Consider the following 19,285-nt stretch of genomic DNA (forward strand, 5'->3'; position numbering starts at 1 on the left):
TAAAGATGAACGGATCGGGCTTCCACTGATCGGTTTCTGGTTTTCTTTGAGTTCTGCGCTGCAGGTTTACTTGTAGAGGAAGGACTTTAACATACAACAGAAAATGAAAGTCACAAGATTTTGCATAAAAGCAGAAACCCCCAAAGTACATGAGCCTGAGTCTATGGACACAAAGTCCTCTCACCGATTCTCAGTTGGATTAAGGCCTGGACTTTGACTAGACCATTTTCGCGCTTTAATATGCAACAACTGTGATGTCAACAGCTTTCTTATTGCCACTCCTCCATTTAAGACACATTTCAGAATTGTAAGACTCAGTGATGTCTTGTGGACGGCTTCTCCCACCTGAGCTTTGGATCTATGCAGCTCCTCCAGACTAACCATGAGCCTCGTACCGGTTTTCTTTAATTCCTGGCCTGTTCAGATGGACCTCACGTCTTGGTAGGTATGCGTATGTTTCATACTCTTTCCATTTTGACATGATAGATTGAACAGTGAATTTTCTCTGTCACGTCACAGTTATGCTCTTTGTTTTAGTCTGCAACAGAGAATCTCAATGAAATTTATTGAAATTTGTAGCCTAACAAAAATCTGCAGACTTATTAAGCCGTTGTAAATCATCACATGCCAATCCTGATCTTTGTATTTTAAAGTGACAGCGTTCTCCTTCATGTGGTCAGCTAGAAATCCAGAGGGTCTGCAATGTGTCTGCATTCCTCCGACTCCACACCCAGCCTCGTGGGCCCTGCACCTCTTCACGTGGTGACGGCCCAGCCCCAAATAACTTTCATTCTGCTCCCGCTGACCAGCAGCGACCCCTCCTCACCACACTGGGAGGAGAAAGTGTGTGAGGCGGAGTGTGTCTCGGGGAAAGTAAGAAGATGAGAGCATGGATTTTGGTCCTGGAAGGTTCACCCGGAGTGGATTGTGGAGTTTTTCTACGCTGAGCGTTGGGTCTGGACCCGGCGCTGATGATGCGGAGCAGTGGAAGTTGTTTTGTTGAAGAACTTTGAGCGTTTTGCCTCATGTGACCGAGGGGGATCGGTCAGCGGAGAGGTGAGTGTCCCACTGCCGGCCCAGACGAAGTCTTGACAGAAGATCTCTGAAATGTGTTTCTCCTTGTGTCTGTCTCGGCTGGCTGTGAGTCATCAACACAAAAATAAATCTCAGCGTGGCTGAAATAGCTGAGACCAGAATGAAGTCGTTCAAAACACTTTGCTCCTCTTATCGTGACACATATCCCGCCTTTTGTGGCAGGTTTTGATCCGGTCACAGCATTTTGTTTTCATGGGTGAAGCGCTCACGTTTCGATCAGTACCAGTGATTCAGCTGCCCAAGCAGGATTTTCCTAACTTCTTCTGCTTCGCAACCCAGAACAGGAACATTTAGTTTATATAATTCACTCAACCCAGAACAGAAATCAAACCTATAGTTAGAGCTAAAAGATCCAGAGGTTTTCATTCAATCCAGAGCAGGAATTAGAACAAACTTAGAATCCAGAGAAACATTATCAGAACAGGAATCCAGAGAAACTCCTACTAGTTTATAAATCACGGACTACTCATCCTTAAACAAGGGGTTACACTTTTTTCTTTTCTTCTTTTGCCCTTTCCTTTGGTTTGTTGTTTTGATGTATTTCCTTCTAGTTCACATAAAGCACTTTGAACTGCTTTACTGCTGAAACTGTGCTACATAAATAAAATGACCTTAACTTAGTTTTTACTAATCCTCTTTAGCTAAACCTGCAGGATGCAGAGAAATTATAGAGCATCTAAAGTACGCCATTGTACAAATGTCTCAGTCTGGAGGAGGATGCATAAAAATTCCAGTCATTACATAGCATGACATGGAGGAAAAAATGGAATCGACAGAAAAGAATCTTCACAATGAATGAAAACAGAAACTAATGCGAAAAGGAGGCTGAGGAGCTGCAGACGTTTCCAACCAGCCGAAGTAGACTGAATGCTAAATTTAAATCAGCATCTTTCAGCAAAGTATTAGTTTAAGGTTGTGCAGATTTATTGAAGCTTTTTCTGTTTTATTCCATCTATTAACACGTTTTTTTTTTTCAGCTGAAATTTACAGGATTTATGTGAAATTACAAATTCATTTTGAAATGTTTCATCATGATCTACAAATCTGGTGTTTGGTTGACTTTTCTACATTAATTTAGATTTTAGAACCATTGTGTTTTGCTCCCAAGAAGAAAAGTAATTTTTTTATATAATTTGTTAAACAATATTTGAATCATTGAAAAATTAAATGGCTCCAAGCTCCAGAGTTGAGTCAAGACAGAAGTTACTTACGATCTATTTTATATCGTATCTTCAGGCAATTTGTTCCCATTTCTTTCATTGGATCAATAGAAAGTACCACAGATGACAGTTTGACAATGCAGCCACAGACTTGGCATATCATTCGGCTTTGATAATGCGAGAAAGGATGCAGGTTTGAAAAACTGTCTGCAGCAGATGTTCCTGAAAGTCATTCAGAAATGGGAGAGACTCTAGCAAAGACCTGAGATATTCATAATTCTTCAGCCCATCACCGACTGCTTTCCAAGTTTCCTGCTAAAACCTGACTGGGAATCATTTTGTTGAAGCTAAATTATTATTTTCATATCTGGTTGAGTGTCATGTTTCACTAAAGCAAAGTCACAAAACCTGGCTGTAGATCTAAAAGACTAAACTCAACAGTGGTTCAACTTTTACATCACCTCTTTTAAACTTGCATGACTTCTACGTTACTTTTTTTTTTAAGTCAGCGCTTTATAAAACTAGGAGTGGCACACTGGATATAAAATGAGGGAACATACAACCAGTTAAGATAGAAATGTAAGAAAACCCCTTCAGCTCTTAATATGAGGACATGTCTCCCTGTTTCTTTGCTTCACAGATGTCCTGAAGAAAGAAAATCCTCAACAAACCTGTGTTGAACCTGAAACGTCGAGCTGTTTCATTTTCCTGTCAGCCATGGACTCCCAGGGGAGTCCGTACCTCAATAAGGGGGCTCTCTGCTCCACCCTGGGCGGCGCCAGGATCTGCCAGTTAGCTATGGGCTGTGCTGTGATCGCAATGGTGACCCACAGTGCCGGGTACAGCGGGTCGCAAGGCGTGTTCTGCATGGCGGCCTGGTGCTGCTGCTTCGCCGTGTCGGCGGCCGTCTTCTTCCTGGACGCCACCCGTCTCTACAGCTGCCTCCGGGTGTCCTGGGACAACCTGACGGTCACCTGGGCTGCCTGCGCTACGCTCATGTAGGTGACAGAAATCACTGGAGGTGCACTCACGAAATATTCATTCATCTCCAGATTTTACCCCCAATATTCAACTCAAGTTTATTTCTGTAGCACATTCCAGCAACAAGGCAGTTCAAAGTGCTTTGCATCATAAATATTATTCCATAATACCAATTAGGAAACAATCAGTAAACATTATGTTTTGTCAAATACAATGATTAAAATCAACAAGCAAGTATAGACTGTAGATCCCCTCTGGTTGGTCTCCCCCAGAGCTGGAGAGTGTCCCTGGGGGAAGGGATGTCTGGGTTTCCCTCATGTCCCTTCGGACTGATGGATGTCCAACCGACCGACTGCTCAATTTCTCCAAAGTTATGAGTGTTTGTGATGTTATGCGTCATCCTGTTGAGCTGTGATGACCTTGTGACATTTCCAGGATGTACAGCGTCTCCTACCTGCTGGCCACGCTATATAATTGATTTAGAAAATCATCACCATCAATCAATCAGTTTTAAGATCTTGCTCTTGCCTTGACTTGCTGAACCTGAGTGTGCTATGACGTGAAAATCCAGACAGATGAACCCGTCTTCCTGTCTCCTTTCTGCAGGTATGTGACAGCCTCCGTGGTTTACCCGCTGTTCTTCCTCAGGACCGAGTGCCCGTACGAAGGCTGTGAAGTCCGAGATTTCCGCATCGCCGTCACCGTCTGCTCCATCCTGGGAACTCTGGCCTACGGAGCCGAAGTGGCCCTGTGCCGGGCCAGACCGGGCCAGATCGTGGTGGGCTACATGGCTACCGTCCCCGGCCTTCTGAAAGTGGTGCAGGCCTTCGTCGCCTGCATCATCTTCGGCGCTCTGGCCAACGGGAGCCAGTTCTCGCGTTACGCCGCCACAATCTACTGTGTGGTCGTCTACGCCTCCTGCTTTGCTCTCACCGCCCTGGTGGTCATGATGACCGTCTGTAAACGCACCAAAACGGTGAGGTGCATGCCCTTCGATCGCTTCGTAGTGGTGTGCACCTTCCTGGAGGTTTTGCTCTACCTGAGCGCCTCGGTGGTGTGGCCAGTTTTCTGCTTTGACTCAAAATATGGGTCTCCATGGAGACCCGCGTCGTGTCCGCAAGGGAAGTGTCCTTGGGACAGCAAAGTGGTGGTGGCCGTGTTCTCCTGTGTGAATTTTGGGCTTTATCTGACAGACCTGCTGTACTCACAGAGGATCCGATTTGTTTCATCACGCGTTCCCACCAACTCGCGGGTGTAGAACCATGCAGAACCCTAAAAACTTTCAACCCACCTAGAAATAATGACACCTTGACAGACATGAATCCAGTTTCACATGAACATTTCAGAAAGCTAGGATACTTTTTGTATTTGGTGCCAGTAGCTGCAGAGCAGGATCACCTATAAAACCTGGGCCAGACTTTAGAAACGGCTTACAGGGCAGCAGCTCAGATCCCAAAGTGTTTCGGGGCCCCAGATACTTTTTATTTTTTTATGAATGCATGTTTTGCTTTGTACTTTATATACAATTTATAGGCTCATATTTTGGCTGGTTTTTATAAATATACACGATACTCAAATATTGGAAAATTATGAAGTTATAGTATTTCTGGGGGCAACATGGATCACTGCTTCATGTTGTTCCCTCCATTTTAAACCTAAAATGCATCTATTAATGTATATGACTACATATTAATGTATTGTAATTTGCATTGGTGGATGCAGTGGATTGGGCACCAAAACTGACTCCAGCCCACAGGCCCACAGCCTTGTAAAACCGGCCCTGTGTAAAACTGTAACACATTTAGATTACTAAATAAATTCACCTTTTTATTATCTTTATGAGTCTTTTGGACATATGAAGAAAGAGAACAGTCTGAAGCTTCTTAATCCGCTGTTATTTGAATTATCTACAGGGAACATATTGCCTCTCTGTTTCTTTACATTTTGCTTTCAAACAGTCAGACTCATACTGTCCTAAAGTGGCTTTGTTAAAAATTTATTCAGGCTTTCCAATTTTCTCCGACAATTTGTGTTTGTGCTCCTGCATTTTCTTTTCAATCTTTTTACTTGACGAAGGCGACATGTTGTGTGTGCAGTGTGTACTTCAAAATGGAGGAATGAGAACAATTATCGGGAGTGAAATTTTAAAACACTGACAGTCATGCGTTTTAAAAATATATGATAAAAGAAATACAGAAAATACCGACAATTATCACCTGATGGATGTCTCATCATGTAGGAAGTTTTCAGCTGGTCACATCTTTGAGACGACATGTCAGACATTTTTATGTTATTTTCATTCAGGTTAAGGAATTTGAACACGATTGTGTCTCTGTGACGGCGTGCTTTCAACATTACCTGAAGACCACATTTGAAATGGGTTCTTTTCTGAAATGTGACTGACTTTTAAACACAACATTGGTTGATCTTGACATGAGGAGGATTATGAGTCATTTCCTCTCTTTGTGATTTCACACTTGTGTAGTTTCAGATTTTTGCGTCCCACGTTTTGATGCACAGAAAGGAGCGACCTGTGCCAGGATGTTCTTATCGATCACATTTTCTGCCTGCCCTCACGGCCAATGGTTTTAAATTAATTGTTCATAATTTACCCAGAATGTGCTGTAAGGAAGTTTGATTACGGGCCATAATTGTTTCTTAAATTTTATGAAATTATTTCTTATTACATTGCCAAAATCAGGAAAGATGCAACATAAAAATACTAGAGGATAGCTCGCCATTATATAACATTATGCATGACATTTTATAACTTTATTTTTTTGCAGTTCATCTGAAAAGTATTCACTTCTCCTCACTTTGTCTTTATTTTATGTAACATCCTTTTTTATTTTTTATTTTTTTTACAAAGGAAGTGAAAAGGGTGGTTTGGGAATAAAAATCATATGTACATAAGTATTCACACCCATTGCTGCTTGTATTTGTAGGACATCAAATACAACCATGATAAATAAATTGATACACAATAATTAAGCATGAAATACGAGAATGAAAAAAGGTTTGTTTATGCATAAAATAAATATAAATGGAAGATGAAATACCCTAAATTGCAACATGTGGGCATAAAATAGTGGGAATTAATGGCCAAAAGGGTGAAATGGTCCCAATCCTCTTTGTGGTTTCATAAAGAAATAAATATTCCTCATAAGATGATGACGTACTGAACTAAGAAATTAACATCTGAAAATTCAGGAAAGAAAGTTTTTACTCAACTCAAGACAGAAATGATCTGTCTTTAGGTTTAGAAATGATCTCAACCATCTGAGATATTTGGAAAAAATGTGACTAATTCTGACATGCATGGAGGCCACTGCTCCTGAAACACGGACACACACACACACACTTCAATCCAAAGAGCTGCTGAGGAGTTTCTCCTCTCCGACGCGTCCCACAGAAATGACATCCTACCTCTTTAAATAATCCCCTGACCCATTCCTGACCCAAGCTTTCTCACACCTGCACATACATAAGTAACCCATCCAAATATGACACTTTTTGTCTGTGGATTAACACACACTGTCCTGCAGTTTGATTGTCCGTGAAAATAACGCATAAAGTGTGTAGCATAAATTGTACATCTGGTAATGGCATCTGTACTATCCGTGCCATCTGCAAACCCCACACCCAGCAATTCACAGACTGCCGAAAATAAACACCAGCCGTCTGCAGTCATTCTGAAGCAGTGACACTGCATTTATAGGAAGCGCCTGATGTCAAAGCTGCTTTGGGAATGTTTTTTAACTTGTACAAGTAAAATTGACAGCAGTTTGTTAAAAACACAATTCTGGTTTGTGAAATCTATTCTACAAATGAGAAAAAGCAAATGAATACCTGGTGTGGTGTGAAGTGTTATTTACTGTCTCTCTCTCCCCCCATTTATTCCACGTCTGCTCCTGCTTAGACTCATAAATTAAAATCCTCTTTTTAATATTTTCTGTCTTTCTTTTTTGTTTTGGTCATCCAAGGTCTAGTTCTTGCAAACTGGATACCTGGGAGAGCAAATACATTTTTATGCGTTTTATCCTTTCATCCACACAAAAACGTAGTTGACTTTTATAAATAAATTATGCCCAAAGTGGACATTTGACAAAACTCTGTGCTTATGGAAAATGGAGATTTACGGTTCTGAGCATTACACTCTGCCAAACATAATGAGCTAATATGTCCACATGCTTGCTTTGACCTGATTCCCAATCGAAGTCGTCTTGTGTTTTATTAGGCCCGAGCAGCAAAGCGCTGCGAAGGCCTATTGTATCTGTACTGTTTATTATTAGGCCCGAGCAGCAAAGCGCTGCGAAGGCCTATTGTATCTGTGCTGTTTATTATTAGGCCCGAGCAGCAAAGCGCTGCGAAGGCCTATTGTATCTGTACTGTTTCTTATTATTATTACGATTCTGCCCCCCTAAAGAGGAGCCTTTTTGGGGGCTTTATCATATTCAAAAACTCACCAAACTTGGCGGTCGCAACTAGAAAATTTAAAAATTTTGAATTTTAAGGTTGTCGCAAAAATCGCAAAAAAAATTGCTGAACGGCGGCAACTAGCAATTTTATGTTGACACAATGGTATGAACGTACTTCATCGTAGAGACATGAAATTTGGTACACATGTAGAGCTCACCAAAAGACTCAGAACTTACATTTAATGTTATAAGCCAACTATCACAGAAAGTCGGCCATTTTGTATTGAACGTCCATTTTTTACCTCGATTTTGACGTTTACAGCCTTCGTATTTGATCGAACTCCTCCTAGGGATTTCGATTGATCGACTTCAAACTTGGTCAGTCTGATCATAAGGCATGTTTGATTTAAAGTTATCAAATTGGTGAGTTTTGGAGCATGTTGAAGGGGGGTTAGCAGGGGTCAAAGTTCACCTACTCGCCATGAAACACGAAACTCTTATATTTCCTATACAAAAACACATAGAGGGACCAAACTTTCTGGGATTGATCGTCATCGGGTGCCCTACACTACCCTATGGTCAAATGATGACATCACTTAGGCCACGCCCCCTGAGAACAGGAAGTGTCATGTTTTACTGTGAACGGTCGCTATCTTAGCCCTTTGACCTAATCAACATGAAACTGTGTCCAGAGACAGAAGACATGTTGGTGTGTTGAGGATTCCAACCCTCACCGGTTTTGACATAGCAGGTGGGCGTGGCGGCGTGGCGAAGTGACCTGTAACGCCGTTGCCATACGTTTGGCTCTGAATTCCACAATTTCGGGCCCAGCTGCTCCAAACTCACTAGGATGGATCCTTATCCACCCACCGACAGGAATTCATAACAAAATTTGGTGGGCGTGGCCTAATTTATCTATAGCGCCCCCTAGAGTATTTTAAATGAACAGCCCCAAGCCATGCTTTAACCTAGAATTACGAAACTTGGTACATATGTGTATCTTGTCAGGACGTACAAAAAAGTCTATTAGAGCCATGGTCGAAACCCAACAGGAAGTCGGCCATTTTCTATTGAAGGTCCATTTTGGACCTCGAGTTTGACGTTTACAGCCTTCGTATTTGATCGAACTCCTCCTAGGGATTTCGATTGATCGGCTTCAAACTCGGTCAGTCTGATCATAAGGCATGTCTGATTTAAAGTTATCAAATTGGTGACTGTATGAGCTTGCTGAAGGGGGGTTACCAGGGGTCAAAGTTCACCTACTCGCCATGAAACACCAAACTCTTATATATCCTGCACAGAAACTCACAGAGACACCAAACTTTCAGTGATTGGCCGTCATCGGGTGTCCTAAAATACCCTGTGGTGAAATGATGACATCACTTAGGCCACGCCCCCTGAGAACAGGAAGTGTCATGTTTTACTGTGAACGGTCGCTATCTTAGCCCTTTGACCTAATCAACATGAAACTGTGTCCAGAGACAGAAGACATGTTGGTGTGTTGTGGATCCAAGCCCTGACCGGCTGCGATGAAGCAGCTGGGTGTGGCGGCGTGGCGAAGTGACCTGTAACGCCGATGCCATACGTTTGCTTCTAGATTCCACATGTTTCGACCGAGCTGCACCAAACTTGGCCTGACTCATCCTGGTGTGATACCTGACAATGCTATGTCATCATATTATGACGTCATCTAAGCCCCGCCCCCTCAGAATGAATTAGAGAGATCTTCTGTGTAATTACATAATAAACAGTCCATGTTCGTTGTTTGTAGGGCAGTGCTGCCCTCTGCTGCCCACTGAAATAGTTTCATTATTTCAGTAATTCGACACCAGAGGGCAGCATTGCCCTACGGAATGACAGTTCACTGTTGTAATGGAGGAAAAAATTAAATAATTTGTAATTCTAACACAAAAACTCACAGAAGCACCAAACGTTCAGTGATTGATCATAATCGAGTGTCCAATAATATCCAATGGTCAAATGATGACATCACTTAGGCCACGCCCCCTGAGAACAGGAAGTGTCATGTTTTACTGTGAACGGTCGCTATCTTAGCCCTTTGACCTAATCAACATGAAACTGTGTCCAGAGACAGAAGACATGTTGGTGTATTGTGGATCCAAGCCCTGACCGGCTGCGATGAAGCAGCTGGGTGTGGCGGCGTGGCGAAGTGACCTGTAACGCCGATGCCATACGTTTGCTTCTAGATTCCACATGTTTCGACCGAGCTGCACCAAACTTGGCCTGACTCATCCTGGTCTGATGCCTGACAATGCTATGTCATCATATTATGACGTCATCTAAGCCCCGCCCCCTCGGAACCGGAAGTGCCGTTTTTTTCCTTGGAAAGCTCTGTTTATGGCTCTCTTGACCTAATCAAGGTGATTCTGTGTTGGATGACAGATAGGAAGTTGGTCTCGCTTGCTTTAAAGTGCCAAGAGTTTTCAATGGCGGCAACGCCGTTCGTATACGTTTGCCTCTGGATTCCACATTTTTTGACTGAGCTGCACCAAAATTTGCCTGAGTGTTCCTGGTGGGATGCCGGATGATCCTACGTCACCATATTATGACGTCATCTAAGCCCCGCCCCCTCGGAACAGGAAGTGCCGTTTTTTTCCGTGGAAAGCTCCGTTTATGGCTCTCTTGACCTAATCAAGATGATTCGGATGATAAACTCTGTCAATGCTCGCTGCTGGCTGAACCGTGTGGGCGTGGCCAAATGGCGAATATCAGTCCCTCGCCATATGCATACGTTTGGCTCTAATTCACGCGTGGATCATCCGATTGGCACCAAACTGGATATGTATGATCTTTGTTCACCTCTAAAGAGCCCGACGGGTTTGAGATGTAATTTGACTCCACTGCGCCCCCTAAGTTAATACATCGGCCGTATCTCCTCGACGCATCGACCGATCTGCACCAGATTTTTCGACAGTCGTCGGGGAGCGCCGCCGAACGCATTCACGCCTGTCGCCCGGTGGACGGGCGGGGAAAATGCGCGACAGCTTCTGCGGCGGCTAGCGGGCGGCGATGCTGGAAACTGCGGCGGAGCTTCTGCGGTGGGGAGCGGGCTGCGGCTCTGGAAAACGTGCGAGAGCTTCTGCGGTGGCCGGAACCCCCGCGGTGGCCAATAGGCCGGAGCGGCGCTTGCTGCGAGGGCCGCCCGAGGCTGCTTGCAGCTTTAATTATTATTCTTATTATTCTTCCACCCAAATGAATTGCCTTTTTGGGGGCTTTATCATATTCAAAAACTCACCAAACTTGGCGGTCGCATAAAACGAGTTTTAAATTTAAGTACTGTAAGGTCGTCGCAAAAATCGCAAAAAAAATTGCTCAACGGCAGCAACTAGCAATTTTCAAAAGACCCATTGCTATTCACTTACTTCATCGTAGAGACTTGAAATTCGGTACAGTTGTAGAGCTCACTAAGACGCTCAGAATTTACAAGTAATGTCATAGTGCAACTATCACAGGAAGTCGGCCATGTTGGATTGAAGGTCCATTTCGGACCCTGATTTGGCCGTTTACAGCCTTCGTATTTGATCGAACTCCTCCTAGGGATTTCGATTGATCGGCTTCAAACTCGGTCAGTCTGATCATAAGGCATGTCTGATTTAAAGTTATCAAATTGGTGAGTTTTGGAGCATGTTGAAGGGGGGTTACCAGGGGTCAAAGTTCACCTACACGCCATGAAACAAAAACCTCTTATATTTCCTATACAAAAACACATAGAGGGACCAAACTTTCAGTGATTGATCGGCATCGGGTGTCCTATAATACCCTGCAGTGAATTTTTTTTTTTACGTAGGCCACGCCCCCTGAGAGCAGGAAGTGTAATGTTTTACTGTGAACGGTCGCTATCTTAGCCCTTTGACCTAATCAACATGAAACTGTGTCCAGAGACAGAAGACATGTTGGTGTGTTGTGGATTCCAACCCCGACCGGCTGCGATGAAGCAGGTGGGCGTGGCGGCGTTGCGAACGCCATCGAATTTCGTTTGGCTCTGAATTCCACAGTTTCGGGGTGAGCTGCTCCAAACTCACTAGGATGGATCCTTATCCATCCCCGAACAGGAATCCATAGCGATATTTGGTGGGCGTGGCCTAATTTTTCTATAGCGACCCCTAGAGTATTTTAAATGAACAGCCCCAAGCCATGCTTAAACCTAGAATTACGAAACTTGGTACACATGTGTATCTTGTCGGGACGTACAAAAAAGTCTCTTAGAGCCATGCTCTAAACCCAACAGGAAGTCGGCCATTTTAGATTGAAGTTCATTTGACCTCCATTTTGACGTTTACAGCCTTTGCATTTGATCGAACTCCTCCTAGGGTTTTCGATTGATCGGCTTCAAACTCGGTCAGTCTGATCATAAGGCATGTCTGATTTAAAGTTATCAAATTGGTGACTGTATGAGCTTGCTGAAGGGGGGTTACCAGGGGTCAAAGTTCAGCTACTCGCCATGAAACACGAAACTCTTATATTTCCTATAAAAAAACACATAGAGGGACCAAACTTTCAGTGATTGATCGGCATCGGATGTCCTAAAATACCCTGTGGTGAAATGATGAGATCACTTAAGCCACGCCCCCTGAGAACAGGAAGTGTCATGTTTTACTGTGAACGGTCGCTATCTTAGCCCTTTGACCTAATCAACATGAAACTGTGTCCAGAGACAGAAGACATGTTGGTGTGTTGTGGATCCAAGCCCTGACCGGCTGCGATGAAGCAGCTGGGTGTGGCGGCGTGGCGAAGTGACCTGTAACGCCGATGCCATACGTTTGCTTCTAGATTCCACATGTTTCGACCGAGCTGCACCAAACTTGGCCTGACACATCCTGGTCTGATGCCTGACAATGCTATGTCATCATATTATGACGTCATCTAAGCCCCGCCCCCTCAGAATGAATTAGAGAGATCTTCTGTGTAATTACATAATAAACAGTCCATGTTCGTTGTTTGTAGGGCAATGCTGCCCTCTGCTGCCCACTGAAATAGTTTCATTATTTCAGTAATTCGACACCAGAGGGCAGCATTGCCCTACGGAATGACAGTTCAATGTTGTAATGGAGGAAAAAATTAAATAATTAGTAATTCTAACACAAAAACTCACAGAGGCACCAAACGTTCAGTGATTGATCATAATCGAGTGTCCAATAATATCCAATGGTCAAATGATGACATCACTTAGGCCCCGCCCCCTCGGAACAGGAAGTGCTATTTTTTTACTTGGAAAGCTCTGTTTATGGCTCTCTTGACCTAATCAAGATGATTCGGATGATAAACTCTGTCAATGCTCGCTGCTGGCTGAACCGTGTGGGCGTGGCCAAATGGCGAATATCAGTCCCTCGCCATATACATACGTTTGGCTCTTATTCAGGCATAGATCATCCGATTGGCGCCAAACTGGATATGTATGACCTTTGTTCACCTCTAAAGAGCCCGACGGGTTTGAAATGTAATTTGGCTCCACTGCGCCCCCTAAGTTAATACATGGGCTGTATCTCCTCGACGCATCGACCGATCTGCACCAGATTTTTTGACAGTCGTCGGGGAGCGCTGCCGAACGCATTCACGCGTGTCGCCTGGTGGATGGGTGTGGAAAATGCGCGACAGCTTCTGCGGTGGCTAGCGGGCGGCGGTGCTGGAAACTGCGGCGGAGCTTCTGCGGTGGGGAGTTGGCTGCGGCTCTGGAAATCGTGCGAGAGCTTCTGCGGTGGCTGGAACCCCCGCGGTGGCCAATAGGCCGGAGCGGCGCTTGCTGCGAGGGCCGCCCGAGGCTGCTTGCAGCTTTAATTATTATTCTTCCCACCTCTTCGTGTGCCTTTTTGGGGGCTTTATCATATTCAAAAACTCACCAAACTTGGCGGAAGCGACTAGGCGGTTTAAAAATTTTGAATTTTAAGGTTGCCGCAAAAATCGCAAAAAAAATTGCTCAACGGCGGCAACTAGCAATTTTCAACAGACCCATTGCTATTCACTTACTTCATCGTAGAGACTTGAAATTCGGTACAGTTGTAGAGCTCACTAAGACGCTCAGAATTTACAAGTAATGTCATAGTGCAAGTATCACAGGAAGTCGGCCATTTTGTATTGAAGGTCCATTTTTTACCTCGAGTTTGACGTTTACAGCCTTCGCATTTGATCGAACTCCTCCTAGGGATTTCGATTGATCGGCTTCAAACTAGGTCAGTCTGATCATAAGGCATGTCTGATTTAAAGTTATCAAATTGGTGAGTTTTGGAGCATGTTGAAGGGGGGTTACCAGGGGTCAAAGTTCACCTACACGCCATGAAATAAAAACCTCTTATATTTCATATACAAAAACACATAGAGGGACCAAACTTTCAGTGATTGATCGACATCGAGTGTCCTAAAATACCCTGCAGTGAAATTTTTTTTTTATGTAGGCCACGCCGCCTGAGAGCAGGAAGTGTAATGTTTTACTGTGAACGGTCGCTATCTTAGCCCTTTGACCTAATCAACATGAAACTGTGTCCAGAGACAGAAGACATGTTGGTGTGTTGTGGATTCCAACCCCGACCGGCTGCGATGAAGCAGGTGGGCGTGGCGGCGTTGCGAACGCCATCGAATTTCGTTTGGCTCTGAATTCCACAGTTTCGGGGTGAGCTGCTCCAAACTCACTAGGATGGATCCTTATCCATCCCCGAACAGGAATCCATAGCGATATTTGGTGGGCGTGGCCTAATTTTTCTATAGCGACCCCTAGAGTATTTTAAATGAACAGCCCCAAGCCATGCTTAAACCTAGAATTACGAAACTTGGTACATATGTGTATGTTTTCAGGACGTACAAAAAAGTCTCTTGGAGCCATGCTCTAAACCCAACAGGAAGTCGGCCATTTTGTATTGAAGGTCCATTCTGGACCTCGAGTTTGACGTTTACAGCCTTCGTATTTGATCGAACTCCTCCTAGGGATTTCGATTGATCGGCTTCAAACTCGGTCAGTCTGATCATAAGGCATGTCTGATTTAAAGTTATCAAATTGGTGACTGTATGAGCTTGCTGAAGGGGGGTTAGCAGGGGTCAAAGTTCACCTACTCGCCATGAAACACGAAACTCTTATATTTCCTATACAAAAACACAGAGAGGGACCAAACTTTCATTGATTGATCGTCATCGGGTGTCCTAAAATACCCTGTGGTGAAATTATTTTTTTAAGTAGGCCACGCCCCCTGAGAACAGGAAGTGTCATGTTTTACTGTGAACGGTCGCTATCTTAGCCCTTTGACCTAATCAACATGAAACTGTGTCCAGAGACAGAAGACATGTTGGTGTGTTGAGTTATTCCAACCCCGACCGGCTGCGATGAAGCAGGTGGGCGTGGCGGCGTTGCGAACGCCGTCGAATTTCGTTTGGCTCTGAATTCCACAATTTCGGGCCCAGCTGCTTCAAACTCACTAGGATGGATCCTTGTACACCCACCGACAGGAATTCATAACAAAATTTGGTGGGCGTGGCCTAATTTCTCTATAGCGACCCCTAGAGTATTTTAAATGAACAGCCCCATGCCATGCTTTATCCTAGAATTACGAAACTTGGTACACATGTGTATCTTGTCGGGACGTACAAAAAAGTCTCTTAGAGCCATGCTCTAAACCCAACAGGAAGTCGGCCATTTTAGATTGAATTTCATTTGACCTCGATTTTGACTTTTACAGCCTTCGTATTTGATCGAACTCCTCCTAGGGATTTCAATTGATCGACTTCAAACTCGGTCAGTCTGATCATAAGGCATGTCTGATTCAAAGTTATCAATATGGTGACATTTGAACATGTGGAAGGGGGGTTAGCAAGGCTCAAAGTTCCCCTGTGATCGACTGTGTAATACAAAGGGCTTTGTCATGTGTAGGGCAATGCTGCCCTCTGGTGTCGAATAACTGAAATTACTGAAATAGTTTCATTATTTCAGTAATTCGACACCAGAGGGCAGCATTGCCCTACGGAAAGACAGAGTTCAATTTTGTAATGTAGGAAAAAATTAAAAATTTGTAATTCTACTGTGAACGGTCGATAGCTTCTGCACCAAACTTTGCACGAGTGACCCTGGCGGGATCCCTGACGACCCTATGTCATCATATTATGACGTCATCTAAGCCCCGCCCCCTCGGAACAGGAAGTGCCGTTTTTTTCCTTGGAAAGCTCCGTTTATGGCTCTCTTGACCTAATCAAGATGATTCGGTTGATGAGGTCTGTCATTGCTCGCTTCTGGCTGAACCATGTGGGCGTGGCCAAACGGCGAATATCAGTCCCTCGCCATATACATACGTTTGGCTCTTATTCAGGCATAGATCATCCGATTGGCACCAAACTGGATCTGTATGACCTTTGTTCACCTCTAAAGAGCCCAACGGGTTTGAAATGTAATTTGGCTCCACTGCGCCCCCTAAGTTAATACATGGGTTGTATCTCCTCGACGCATCGACCGATCTGCGCCAGATTTTTTGACAGTCGTCGGGGAGCGCCGCCGAACGCATTCACGCGTGTCGTCTGGTGGACGGGCGGGGAAAATGCGCGACAGCTTCTGCGGTGGCTGGCGGGCGGCGGTGCTGAAAACTGCGGCGGAGCTTCTGCGGTGGGGAGTTGGCTGCGGCTCTGGAAATCGTGCGAGACCTTCTGCGGTGGCCGGAACCCCCGCGGTGGCCAATAGGCCGGAGCGGCGCTTGCTGCGAGGGCCGCCCGAGGCTGCTTGCAGCTTTAATTTACTTTATATTCTAATACACCATTTAAAAGTAGCGCCACCCATACATTCAACTTCTACAGTATCTGTCTATGCAAGTAAACCTCCTGGCGCCATGTTTAATTCCTAACAGGAAGTCATGATTATTTTGAAGCAAACGACTTCCTACACTTTTCAAGTTTAACAAAACGCTCAGTAGCGGATTTGTCCGGGTTCGTGTAGATGGAAACTTTCTGCAAACATCCCGTTAAACTGTCCAGCCGTGAATCCAGCACCAGCTGGCCGCTTCGTTTGTTCAAATCTGACTAAGACTGCCGAGGACGTCACTGTGTGATTTAGAGATTTGCTGCTTTACTCATTCTGCCAATATTTGTGAATTACAGAGTGAAAATCGGAGACTAATGTGTAATTGCAAACAATTAGAGACCAAGGCGATGAAAGCTTTCGCAGTCGGTGTCAGCGCAGCGTCTGTCACAGCAGACCCCCTAGCCCCGTTTTTAGCAGCTGTTTTGTGCATAGCGCTCTTCCTCCCTGCTGGCCTCCGTCTCAAGCGGCGGAGACACTCTGCAGACGGAGACGAGCTGTGACAGGTGTCCATCATGGCTGTTCCCTCTGGAGGGACGTGGGACGGCTGGCCTACGACTGATCTCTGATGTCATAGGCTGCTGATGCAGTTTCCTCCCTGAAGCACCGGGCTTTGGCTTGACCAAATGTTGTGTGGATTGTTGCCGGCATCTGAATCCTTCCTCTCTCTCTTTCTCTCTCAGTGGATTCATGACAACTTCACATGTAAGGATTACTGTGGAGGGAAGCTGACACACCACAGTAAATGGTGACACTTCTGTGTGATCTATTCCAGGCATGAATGGAAAAGAAGAATTAGAAAGATAACATCCACTACGGAGGGTTTGGATGAGAATGTACTTTTGTTATAGCAACTTTAAAAGCAATATTCTTTAAGCAATATTTTTACTTGTATTTCATGCCTTTGAGCTTTTCAACTGTTCTTTGAGATTACGTTCCTTATGTGTTTAATTTTCATGTTATCTGAGGAATAATCACCTGCGTGAAGCTGGGCCCCATCTTCCTCAAATTAAACAAAATTGGTGTCAAACGTTTTTGTGCTACGTTTGTGCAGCAAATTGTTTCATTTTTACTGCCATCATTTTAAAGGTATTAGTAGATATTTCCAGAAGTCATCAAAGGTCAGCCTCCGTCCAGCCACATTTACAAAATCAAGCAAAATTTGGAGCCAATCAACATGGAGCAATTAATTTATATGAAGTTTCTCTGATTTTGTTAATGTGTGGGGAGAGGTTGATCTCTGGTGACCTCTGAACACTTTATTTTTAATCTTACTCATTATAACAGCACAAACAATACTTTTTTACTGCACAAACAGGACATACGTAGCATACGATACGTATTTCTTTTGATTGTGTAAATGTGGACTGGCTGGTTGACCATTGATGACCCCTGAAATGTTATTTAAATATCTTTAAAGTGATAGCGGCAACATTTTTGCTGCACAAAGCAACACAAGCGTTTGACACCAATTTTGTTTAATTTGAAGAAGATGAGGGGCCGACTTCACTCAGGTGGAATCATTTTCTGGGGTTGTGTTGAGAAATTGTGAGGAGTCAGTATCTGACTCAATGACACAATGATTTTAAACATTTGAAATCTTAAGTTTAAATGCAGTGCATAAAAAGAAATGTAATCATTTTTCTCCATAACTGTCACTTCTTAATTTAGGTCCGTAGGTGACCAGACTTCACCGATCAAATACTTATTTCATGTAATACATTTCTAATTTATTATGTAGCAGTCATAGAGTGTGATTTTCTGGATTTTGTTTCAGATTCTGTTTCTGACAGTGGAAAACTACAAACCTCTCTGCCTGCTGACTTCCTTCCATTACACACATGCACCAAAACACACCGACTCAAGCCTTCAGTTGCCGCTAGCAACAATCTGTCGTGACTTTTTCTCCTGGATCTGCCAGTTTAATACATTCCAGCTCTCGGGTCATTTTTAGGAATCTCTCAGTGTTTTATCAAGCAACAGCGACGTCATGTCATGCCTCGGCGCTCACACGGAGTCTGAGTCATGGTTGAAAGGGACAGACGCAGGCAGTGGTGAACTTTGTACGTCAGTCAGACTGAGAGGGAGAGCCACAGAGAGAAACTGCAGAGAGCTTCAGCTGGTGTGAACTAAGTTTAAAGCTGAGGTATGTAGCTTTTATATTAAAATATATATATATATATATATATATATATATATATATATATATATATATATATATATATATATATATATATATATATATATATATATACTGTATGTTTTTCACATATTTGTTAAAACACACTTGTCGTCACAGCATAATCTTAGATGGGGGAAAAAATCAAGCTCTGCTGCCTTTTCCCATCTGCAGAAATACACCACTTGGTCAGAAACAACCAGAGTCAAGAGGAGGGTCTTAGCGCTGTCAGTCATGCTCCTGTACATACTGCTCACAGCCTAATCCTTTCTCTCTGCTGCACTACAGCTGCAGACCCTGCCATGAATGCTCAGGCTAATTAGCGTAGCCAGTGATCATGCCAGATAAACAGTTTTCCAGCAACAGTAAGATGTTTCTCTTCCATTAGCTTATTTAGCAGCACATGCATGAACATGATGGACAGTGCGAAAACCTTCCTCCTGGCTCTAATTGGTTCGTTTTGACCGGGAGACGCCTGACAATGCTACCACTGGGAGGAGGAGGAGCATCTTTCCACTGATTTTCTCTCATACTGTCATAGGATTGTGACAGTTTAAACAAATATGTAAAATATATATAAAAAAAATTAACAAAAGTTACATGCGGCAGCTTTAAAGGGACAGAATTTAAGTGCTTTTGCACCTTCAGTTAATCAGAAAATAAAGTG

General features: G+C 43.9%; 1 protein-coding gene across 2 annotated transcripts in view; it reads left to right on the forward strand.

Annotated features, from left to right (window-relative positions):
- The first annotated feature begins 837 nt into the window (after positions 1-837).
- The window catches only part of LOC102223396 (pyrroline-5-carboxylate reductase 1, mitochondrial-like), a 54,060-nt gene continuing 35,612 nt past the window's right edge, over positions 838-19,285 (forward strand). The window contains exons 1-3 of one of the 2 annotated variants that reach the window (XM_023334582.1): positions 838-1,056; positions 2,896-3,253; positions 3,843-4,212. In XM_023334582.1, the coding sequence (XP_023190350.1) occupies positions 2,973-3,253; positions 3,843-4,212 (651 nt within the window). In that variant the 5' untranslated portion in view covers positions 838-1,056; positions 2,896-2,972. The remainder of the gene's footprint in view (positions 1,057-2,895; positions 3,254-3,842; positions 4,213-19,285) is intronic. The other variant, XM_023334583.1, reaches the window with a different exon arrangement.

Source organism: Xiphophorus maculatus, chromosome 5 (genome assembly GCF_002775205.1).
Source record: "Xiphophorus maculatus strain JP 163 A chromosome 5, X_maculatus-5.0-male, whole genome shotgun sequence".
In the NCBI taxonomy this organism is placed as follows: Eukaryota; Metazoa; Chordata; class Actinopteri; order Cyprinodontiformes; family Poeciliidae; genus Xiphophorus; species Xiphophorus maculatus.